We start from the raw sequence: 10,668 nt of genomic DNA, 5'->3' as shown, positions 1-10,668 counted from the left end.
CTGGGCTGGGCTGGGCTCCCCTGCTCGACTCTGGGTAAATTGCTTAACACCTCATTTTTCTGCTGCTCTGAAACTCCTCATCTCCCGGGGCTCCTGGAGCATAGATCATCGAGATCTAAAGGGCCGAGGAACTGGAGAAAGGCTTTGGAAGGGGTGCAGGTGAGAGTGGAAATGAACTGCTCCAGTGAGAGCCAAATTTGGAACGTGTGTGAGGGCAGAGCCCGGCCGTGCTGAACACCACAGCCAAACACAAAGGATGGAGCAGGGCTCCTTTCAGGGAGCACTAACCACTTCCAGACCGAGGAACCTTCAGCAGGGAACCGTGCCCGCTGAACAGAGCCAGCTTTGTAATCCCAGGCCCAGGGGAGCTCCCTGGAAAGCTCCGTGTGCAATTCACTCATGTCTGCAACGATCCTTGGGACTACACGTGTTGTTTTGGAGGTTTACATCCAAGAAGCACTTGCACAGAGCGGGCTTTGTGTGGCACTGGATCTTATGGATTAGGTGCAACAAACCCAGCATGAGCCTTTGCACCACTGCTGCACCCTTCCAGCAGCTGCATTCCCACCCGGAACCAACTCCAGCCCTTCATCGAGATTCCCTGTGCTGCAGCCAAAACCAAAATGACTTCTGAGCCCGTCAAATGCTTCCCTCTCCTGCTGTGCTCACTGCTACCTCCAGCTGACCCCACAGCATTCCTCAGAGCGACACCTTAACGACACCTTAACGGAGCTCTTGTACCTGCTGTGAAACACTCGGATCTTCCCCCTGCCTCACCTTGGGTGTGCTCTGACCATTGGCCATGAAGTGTTCTCCTGGAGGGATTGCAGGGGATCTGGTGCAGATCCTTCCCTCTATCCAGGCTCGTTTCAATTATCTGGGGGCTGGCACCAGCTGGCTTTAACCACTGCCCTGGCAGCATCCTGCTCCACATTTTAAATTCCTGACTGTGGAGAAGCACAGGGAAGGAGAGATTACCCCACACCTGTGTGCTCTGCAGTGCTCCCCCAGCTCCACAGTGGCTGCTTGATCTTCCCTGCCCTGGGACTGTCCCAGCCTGCTTGGCTTCTGTTCCTCCCCCCTGCTTTAACATCTGGGGGGAAGCCCAGAGCAGGCTGTGCTCACACGGGTGCTGTGGGCAGCTCTGTGTCCCGGGGGGAATGCCACACTCCCGGCCTGCAGGAGCAGCGGTGGTGGGAGGCAGCAGAGCCAGTGGAGCGTGGTGGGCAGCCCAGGAAAGGAGCAGAGAACTGTCCTTGCAGCTCAGCGTTCAGATTTAAGCACCTTCTTCCCCTCCAGAATTCGGGGGGGAAGGGCTCACCCACCCTCTCCGGTGGTGAAGATCCTGCACCGAGCTCCAGTGCGCTCTTGCCTTATAAAATCCCAGGTTTCTAGGATGCTGTTCCTTAGTGCCAGTACCTCCCCCATCAAACACAGGCAAGGACTGGAAAAATCCATGCCCATCCAGTCTTCAGACATGCTGACTTTCCTATCAACGCTCACAGGAGACTGGAGTGAAGCCTCCCCGAGGCTGCAGCCCCTGCTCAGGTTTGCTTTCAGCTCTGCACCTCCCTTCTCTCCCTGCTCTTCCCTAACACACCTACTCCAGAGAGCTCCAGTTACTGGATCCACACCGATCCCTTGGCTCTGTGATCTCACCACACTTCGGGTTGTACTGAAAAATATTCCGGTACTTGCTTTTTTTCCACTCTTGCCCAGGAAGGGGCACCCGAGCGAGCTGCAGCCTGAGCCACACCAACCAGGGCTCAGCTTATCCAAATCCGGAAGCGGTGCCGATGCCTTTAAAATGGAGGCTACTTAGAGGAATTAGTGGGATTGAGTGCAGTTATCTTAACCTCGGGCGTCAGGCTCCGCTGATCCTCGCGGGCACCAGCCAAGTGGAACCATCCTTCAATCCAAGCAGTTTTACCAGCTTTTATTAGAAACACCAGCACATTTCAAGTTTCCTCTTTTTGATCACAAATATAGTATTTTTCCTCTTTTTAAGTACACAGCATGAGACACAGCATCAGGGCTTTCCATCTTTTTTTTTTTTTTTTTCCTGTTTACTTTTTTTCTTTTACAGCAATTTCTTTTGGACAAGCTTTGGGTTAGTGTTCACTGACCTCACCCCAGCCCCAAATTTTGACATCTTGAATTGCTGAAGACAATTGCGTGGGCAGATGAATCCGATGGTGGTGAAAAAGGTACAATAGTTAAAAGTTTGCAAGAAAAGTTGAAGCAGAGACCCTCTCCAGTTAAAAAGGCGCCGCCGGGCGCTGTTTTCACAGTACGGGGATAAAAGTTGAGATAAATACTTGCTCTTCTCCCCCCCATCCTCCCCCGACAGCGCTCCAAGAAAAACATTAAGGCTGGAGGAAGCACTAACTGGATGTGAAAAGCCACGTGTGCCTGGTGCTCCCGCTGCCGGGCGGGATTCCCTGCTGGAATCGCTGCAAATCCCATGCCAGGCGCATGGAATGGAGGAGCCTTGAGGTCTGAGGGATGGTGGCGTGGTTTGAGCTCACACCTACGCTGGGAAAGCTTCCCTGGACGTTCTAACTCCAAGAGAGCAATTCACTGAGGGGAGGAGGGGTGACTATCCCAGGGACATGAGGGCATGTGACAGGATATTAAAGGGAACATGTACATGATTTGTTATTTTTTATTCCACAGAAAACCCTCAAATCTAGACTCAGAGTTAACAGCAGAAAAATAGTGTTAAAGTCAATAGGTTCATATTTTACTGTAGACTAAATAAATTAGCCTAGAATTAACTCAATACTCTCTATTTTCCTTTCATTGGTGATCCTTCTCTAAATTAATGCAGTTTTTAAAAAGCAACGGCTATTAATAATTTATTCCAGTTAACCCTTATGGATGAACACCTGCAAAGAGTCGATGGCTGGGAACCATTCCCCTCTCCTCTCCCTCCCCAAAATGGAAACAATCACTAAAGGTGTTGTAAAACAGACATTGCTACCTACAATATCCATGGATCGTGCCACTCCTACCGCTGCCTCTGGCTGCTCCGGGTCATGAGTGAATCGTCATAGCTATGTCTTACAAAGAACATGATCAAAAAAAAATATATAAATAAATAAAAACCTTAAACATTCTTACATGGATTTTAAAGAACAGAATACATGTTAAAAACTTCAGTAATTTATATCAATTTTAAGCAATACTTTATATACAATGGAAAAAAGACATGCATAGTCCAAATACAATGTTGAAAACAGCATTTTCATAACAAAAAACCCAAACACTAAGTGTTAATACCATGTACATGGATTCAAGAAGGACCACCCTTTTTGTCTGTTGCACACAGTTTATTTAACAATATGATATTATAAGTAAGAAATGAGTTTTTTTTTCTTTTTACCATTCTATACAGTGATTGAATCTTCTTGGATTTTCTTATTTATAGTAATTATAGCGCTTGCATGATTTACACTAGAATTGCTTTCCTCGTTTCAAGTTTCACACAGAAGAAAGAAAGAAAAGAATGTTTCTTCTCTATCCAGATCAGCACGGCCTAAGAGTGATCATCCCTATTTTCATCTAAGACCAGTTTTATCAGAGAAACAAAGCAACAATTTCTACATCTGCAAGACAAGGATTTTGGCGTTGGCCAATGTGTGCAAGAGTCAATTCCTATCTTCCCAGGGGTAATACTTCAAACGCCTGCAGAGTTCACTATAGAAAACAAAAATCTTCCCGCCATGTGTCAAAGTTACCGGGATACGCTATAATGTTGCATTATTTCAGGAAACAGTTTCTGAATATTATTTTTTTTTTCTTCTTTTAAACGCAAATGTTTAAAGTCTTGAAAATACAAATAAAAAATATGAATATAATGAACTTGTTTTCCCCGTTAAAAAAAAGGTATGAGTCAACAGCAACAAAAAAAATAAAAACCAAAAAAACCCACAAAAGAGACCAGATATTTTAACCGCCTGGCTTTAACAAAAAAATATATTCTTTGTATTGTTTTTTTTTTCTTTTTATTTTTAAACAGCAATTAATTCTTCCATCTGTAGGAAGCAGCAGTTCCATCTAGGATTCAAAACAACCCAGATGTCTGAATTTTTCAGTACAAAATATCCAAGAACACGAAAGGAAAGAAGAAACAAAAGTGATGCTCCCATAATGCTACAAACCCTCCACAAATTTCTCTAATGTGTCCCCGGTGGTGTCACCAACCAGAGACAATTCGTTAGACAACGCGCTCCGGTTGGGGGTGTTTAGTTGGGGAAGCATTGCACTCTGTTCTGGGTTGCCCAAGTGTCCCTGATCCATGGAACTAGCCATAGTGACTGCGAGTCCTGGGTGGGGGGAACCAGTCTGGGGAGAGACGTGGTGCGGTGACGGTTGGGGCTGTATCCGGGGTGACGGGCTGGAATGTGGTGGCTGGGACTGGGGACGGGGAGACTGAACGGGTGCTGGGGACCGCACCTGGTTGCTGAGGGAGGTGGCGATCTGCTGGCCAGGGAGATGAGACGCCTGCGCTTGTCCTGAGAGCATGTGCTGCTGTGGGCTCATGGGGTTGGGCTGCCCGGGGGACCCTATCTGCTGCTTCATCTGCTGCTGCTGCAGGATGCGCTGCTGCAGGGCCTGCTGGATGTTGGGAGCGCCGTCCGCCCCCAGGCCGGGCTGGCCCATCTGGTTCAGCTGTCCCATCTGAGCCATCTGTCCCATGGAACTGCCCTGTATGGATAGGTGCTGCTGCATCCGCTGCTGCTGCATGGCTTGGGGGTAACCTCCTGGCCCTTGAGGCTGCTGGAACTGGTTGTGTGCTGCCATCCCTCCTGCCATGCCGGCCCCTCCCTGCTGCTGCTGCTGCTGCTGTTGCTGCTGCTGCAGTAGCTGCCGCCTCAGGATCTCTCGGTACTGCGGGCTCATGTTGGCCATGCTGGGGTTGTGGCCGGGGTTCATGATGCCGATCGCCTGTCCCTGGGGATTCATCGCTCCGATCCCTTGCTGCTGCGGCGGGACGCTGGGTCTCTGCACTCCTGCTTGCATGGCGTTCATGTTCTGCAGTCCCGCCTGCGCGTGCATGCCTGGCTGCTGCATCCCGGTCTGCGGCTGCTGCATCCCGGGCTGGGGCTGGATCCCTGCTTGCGGCTGCATCCCGGGCTGGTTCGCCACGTATTTGGCTGTTCTTTGCTTTATAAAAGCTGCCATAAGCTGAGGGTTGGATTTAAGGATATTAAGAACCTGCTGTTGCTGCTGCGGAGAACTCGGCGATTTCAAGGTCCTCAGCAAGTCCTGAAGTGCGTTCGGGGTGATGCTGCGCGGCGGCTGCTGCACGCCCGGCATCCTGGGCCCGGCCACGGCCTGCGGCGTCGCCATCGGCATCACCGGCCTGGCCATCCCCGGCTGCATCGGCTGCTGCTGCGGCATCGGCGGCGACTGCCACTGCCCGGGCTGCATGTTGGACATCACGGGGCCGCTCACGGGGTTGGGGCGCGGTACATTCATGTTGACTTGCGGCATCTGGTTCACCGAACCCACCGCGGGGTTCACGAGTCCCGGGCGGCCGGGAGGCAAACCATTGTTCATGTTGTTGACCCTGTAGAGCTGCTGCTGCTGCTGCGCAGCCTCTCTCTCGATCTGCCGAGCCGCTTCCACGGCGGCCGGCGGGGGCTGAGCCGGAGGCGGAGGCGCGGAAACCGGGTTTGCGGGTTTTCCTGTCGAGACAGTGGTGGGGGGCTGAGTTCTGGACACACTGGGAAAGCCGGCCGGTGACATACTTACAGGGGAGGGCTGGGGCTGGGGAGCAGGCTGCGGTGTCTGCGGTGTACTTGGCTGCTGTGTGGGGGTACCAGGCGTTGCTGAGGTAGGAGAAGGCAAACTTTGCTGAGGCACGTTTCGGGTGTTCATGGTCGCCATCCTTCTGCGCATGAGCTGAGCCTGCTGCAGGCGATGCTGGATCTGCTGCTGTCGGAGCTTGTGTTTGATATTGAGACAGAATGGCACGGGGCATTTGTTCTCTTGGCAGTGTTTGGCATGGTAGCAGCAAAGAGCGATGAGCTGTTTGCACACCGGACAGCCACCGTTGGTCTTGCGCTTGCAGCCCTTGGTGTGCTGGACGACCCGTTTCATCTTCTGGCAGGATGGCAGGGAGCAGTTTGCGTTGCGGCACTGGCAGGCGTGGACGAGGGACTGGATGCAGCGCTGGATGCTCAGCCGCCGCGACTCCTGGGGGCTCTTGGACTGCTGCTCTCCTTGGCTGTTGCTCTCGTCATCCAGACCCAGGCCCCACTTAACCATCTTGTGGTCATGGCTCTTAGTGTTGTAGCAGTTGATGCAGAGGTCGTAGTCCTGCAAGAAAAGAACACCCAGAGCTCAGCTGTTGAGGGAGCACGAACCACGCTGAACAGGAGAGCAGAGTGGTGCCAGGTGAGCAGCACCAGCCCCCCGTGCAGGAACACTTTGGGTGTCCGTGGGTACAACCATATAGAGCACAAGCAGAACAAAGCCACACTCTCCCAACAGCCGCCACCTCGATTTACACCCGTTTCCATTTACACCAGGCAGGGAAGCAGCTGTACAGGCAATGGGAGCAGGGCTTTGGGGCAGGGAGGGCAGCAGCCCCAGCAAAGCCAGCCTGCAATCACAGCTCCTGACCACAGTGGGTAACAATGCAATCAGGGGCTGACATTTTATTACATGAAAATGTCTTGCAGGAATCATTTTTTTTTAATTTTTCCCTTTTGGTGACAGGAACTATTTATTTTTCTGATACCTATTTGGGTACCAAAACCTCCAACTAGTCAGATAAACCTAAGGTCACTGCCTGAAAGGCAGGGTTAGCTCTCCATTTAGCTATTCTTAGTGTAATTACTGACTAATAATTACTGCCCTGAAATATGTATTTTTTAAAATCCCTAAAATAACCCTCAAATGAAGTGCAAGTTTCATGCTAAGATAGACACTTACCTGAAAGCCTCCTTACCCTCAGATTTTCACTGCCCTGTCTCTTTTTTGCTGCAGGAAGGGCACTCCCTTACACAGGGTTACCCAGAGGCAGCCTAAAGGTCATAACTCCTTCCACCACCTGGATCCCCCTGTGTGGGGGATCCATCTCCTGCAGCCTTGTCTCCAGAAGCCCTGCTCAATGCCTTCCTCCGAGGGATTAATTAAGACTCTTCCACCACAAACCTGGCAGCAACTTTTGGTGTAAAAACTAGGCTGCACTTATTCAAATTTCTTTTGTTCAGCTACAGCCAGAGGTCAACACAAGCCCTCAGGAAGCCACTGGTGCAGCCCCATGGATAACTGCTCCCTAACACAGCTAACACGGAAGCGATCCATGCTGTAAAAGGGCAGGACCTTGAAAGCACTGAGCCAGGTTAGCAGCAATTATTTGGTCTGATGTGAAGGGCAGGGAGCCACTAGTGTTGGACCAAAGGGACAACAATGGGGAGCTGTGGCAGCCTCCTCACCCAGCTCTGGGACACGTGCCCAGCTCTGCTCCATACAGCACAAGCACCATGTGCACAGCAGAAGGAACGTGACCCTGCAGGAGGGTAAGTCAACTGCTCTCGTGGACATCCACCAAATGTGGATGAGTCAGTGCCCTGCAGATTGTGACCAGTCTGACACAGTGCCACCACCCCACCACCCAGTCCTAAAGTTTGAGCAGCCTGGTCTAAGGGGAGGTGTCCCTGCCCCTGGCAGGGGGTGGAAGGAGACGGTCTTTGAGGTCCCTTCCCACCCAAACCATTCTAAGATTCGTGATTCTTTGAAACTTAGTTAAAAACTTGTCTATGCAGAGGAGTCACAGAGGAATAAATGATGTAGCAGGAGCCATTCCAGAGTTTTCCATGTCGAGAACCTAAAGTCAATTCTAGAAGAAGAGGTACCCACCTCTCCTACCCACCTGATAATCACCTTCCCTTAAGGCTTATCACCCTTTCATCGGGATAGGCTTAATTTGGAGGAACTTTTGGGCAATATCAAAAAAAAAAACCCCTGAAGCTCAGCTGTAGGGCAAGAGGGAGCCGAGTTCTGGGGTGCCCCCCACGTACCTCACAGACAGTGCAATGCCACCTCGTCTCCACGTGATGCTTGCACTCGTTGCACGTGTAGACGAAGCGATCCTGCCCCTGGGTGTGCAGCTCCACCAGCATGCACAGCGTGGACCACTTGGAGCGGCGCAGGGAGGAGAACTCCCAGTGCTTGTCCCTGGCCAGGGTGAGGAAGGCGTCTCGCCCGTCCATCAGGTCACAGCTCAGCAGCGGGTCCGGGTCCACGATGGGATGCAGGGTGTTGATCACGGGCCCGGCGTGTAAGTGAATCACAAAAAAGACCTGTGGGTAAACGGGGAAGGGGGGAAAAGTCAGCGGGGTCAGGTAACCTTGTGGGAGGAGGCTTGTGCTCTCTGCAGCAATGGTGTGCTACAAACCTTATCTAATTAACTTAGCTGAAGCTAATCTCTTCCAGTATGTTGTTATGCAACAGAAACATTTCTAACCCAACCAGGAGCTTTGCTCCTCCTGAGTTTTCAGTTCTGAGTATCACCGTGCCTGGGCTGACCGGCACGAACCCTTCTCTTTGCACTGCACGTTTTGACAGTACCTCTTTATGCTTCTCCATGGTGGCATAGAGCTTCTGAGACAGGTCATTGGACACGTTGGGCATGCTGGGCTTCTTCTTGTTGGCTCTGCTGATGCTGCTCTTATTCTTGTTGGTTTTTTTGTTGTTCTTTTTCTTGGCATTCTTGCTGTCGCCCTGGCTCCCCTGCAGTAAAGGCACGGGAAAGATGTTACACTTTACAGAGCTCTCTCCCATTCACTGAGCTCACACTGACACACTTCTGCTGTCAGGAATAGAACTTTGTTCCAATGCCTGCAAATCAGCCCTGCTGTGTTAAATATATCCTATCTTCCAGGAAAAATCAAAAGCCAAACTGGCAGGCAAACAAATCCAAACACTGATTAAAAACAGACTTTTAAAGTACGTATATACGTTAAATAATTCCCATCTTACTCTGAATTTTTTTCCCCTCTCAAACACTGTACTTCAGCTTCCACTGCTTGCTTTATAAGATCTTATAGACATCTGATGACAAAATCAGCTACAAATAAAATGGACTTCAAAACAACTCCAGGATTGCAGTATCTTGCTTTGCTGTGCATTTGGGATTTCACACACTTGATCGAGCTCTGATTTAAGGTTTGTCTGTATTTACTGAACAAATTTAGGGTGAGGACACAGAGAAGAACATGAAGGATTTGAACTGAAACCAACAAACCATGTTATTCTCCATCCTGCAGACTTCCAGCTGCACGTGCAACTCCAAAAAATAACCTCCAAAACCTTTACTTGTGCCCAAGTTATAACACAGACCACAGTGGCCATACACTGAATACTGGATGTAAGTAAAGAGAGTAAAAAATAGCAGATGATGTTATTTAGATGACCTGGGAAAACAGAAATAACTTCTAGGAGTTCTCATGTCCTTGAAAAAATCAAACCCCAAGCCCTCAGCAGGGAGCTCACTCAGTCAAACCCCCTCTCTAACTGCGAGAACATTGGTCATCATAAAATTAAAAATAATCTACTGAAATACTCTGATATATATAAATATATATATATATATACACACATATGCAAGAAAGTTCCATGAACAGCATGTACAAGCAAACACAGGGTTTATCCACAGGCATATTTATTCACGGAAAACAAAAATATTCCAATTGCAGAAAGCAATTCTATTTATAGACTGCTGCCATCCTTCCATTCCATTAATTAGGGTTGGACAGGAATTCCCTGGCCACTCCTGGGTTCTCTGTAACTAATTTTATGGACTTTTTGGCCAAATCTGTTTGGAAATTAAAATGAGACTATTTTATGGGAAACCAGACAGGGCTCTAAGTGATCTGAAGGGATTCAGAAGTGAGCTATTGTATGTTCCCACCTCGACTTCCCCCTAATTTTCCACCACCATAATGGAACTGGGGCCTGTCCTCCTTTGCCTGCACATCCTGGAGCATCAACAGAGACTTTAAAATTTAAACACCAAAAGGAAGGACAGATTGAAACTTATCCAACAGGACAAGTCTAAGCTTTCTTTCTATTCCACCTTCACCAAGTTTATATTTGGTCACCTGTACAAAGCATTCCAAATTGTTTTAAGAAGTTGTAAGACTTTGTTTGTACCACTTAATTTTGATATTCAGCCAGGTCACCCAGAGATATGTGAGCCTTGCCCCTTCAGAATGTTCCAAGAATTCTGAATATTTCCCACTTCTTTAGACTCTCTTTATCTGATACCTGCAGCACACGTTGACTTTTAAGAAGCTTTCTCTCCACATATACAAAGTTCAGGATGAAGAATTCAAGAAAAGACAGACAGATTCTGTGCCATTTCAATCCCAAGACCCATCTCATGGTTCCACCCACGGAGATCCCCATTGCTGGGCAGTTTCCTCCATGAAGTGACCCAAGTTCAGGTCTCTGCACTGGAGAAGTTCTCACATTTTTAAAACTACTCCTCTTCCTGAGCCAAGTGGCAAAGACCACACTGTTCCATTCCTTGTTGTGTTCTTGGCTGACATCTCAGCAACCTGGATGCAGAGTTTGTCCCCTTCCTGCCCCAAAACAGCATCAGTGGCATCAAGTGAAAGCTGTTAACCTTTTGGTTCCATAAAAACACAG

At 49.3% G+C, this 10,668-nt stretch overlaps 1 protein-coding gene across 7 annotated transcripts in view; it reads right to left on the bottom strand.

Annotated features, from left to right (window-relative positions):
• Positions 1–1,920: 1,920 nt before the first annotated feature.
• The window catches only part of CREBBP (CREB binding protein), a 94,989-nt gene continuing 86,241 nt past the window's right edge, over positions 1,921–10,668 (bottom strand). For 6 of the 7 annotated variants that reach the window (XM_032703891.1, XM_032703892.1, XM_032703894.1 and 3 more), the window contains 3 exons: positions 8,587–8,748; positions 8,037–8,318; positions 1,921–6,327 (listed from right to left, as the gene is read on the bottom strand). In XM_032703891.1, the coding sequence (XP_032559782.1) occupies positions 4,156–6,327; positions 8,037–8,318; positions 8,587–8,748 (2,616 nt within the window). In that variant the 3' untranslated portion in view covers positions 1,921–4,155. The remainder of the gene's footprint in view (positions 6,328–8,036; positions 8,319–8,586; positions 8,749–10,668) is intronic. The other variant, XM_032703893.1, reaches the window with a different exon arrangement.

This window comes from Chiroxiphia lanceolata, chromosome 16, assembly GCF_009829145.1.
Source record: "Chiroxiphia lanceolata isolate bChiLan1 chromosome 16, bChiLan1.pri, whole genome shotgun sequence".
In the NCBI taxonomy this organism is placed as follows: Eukaryota; Metazoa; Chordata; class Aves; order Passeriformes; family Pipridae; genus Chiroxiphia; species Chiroxiphia lanceolata.
The sequence above is the reverse complement of the archived record's forward strand: the minus strand, read 5'-3'. Positions and strand labels throughout refer to the sequence as shown.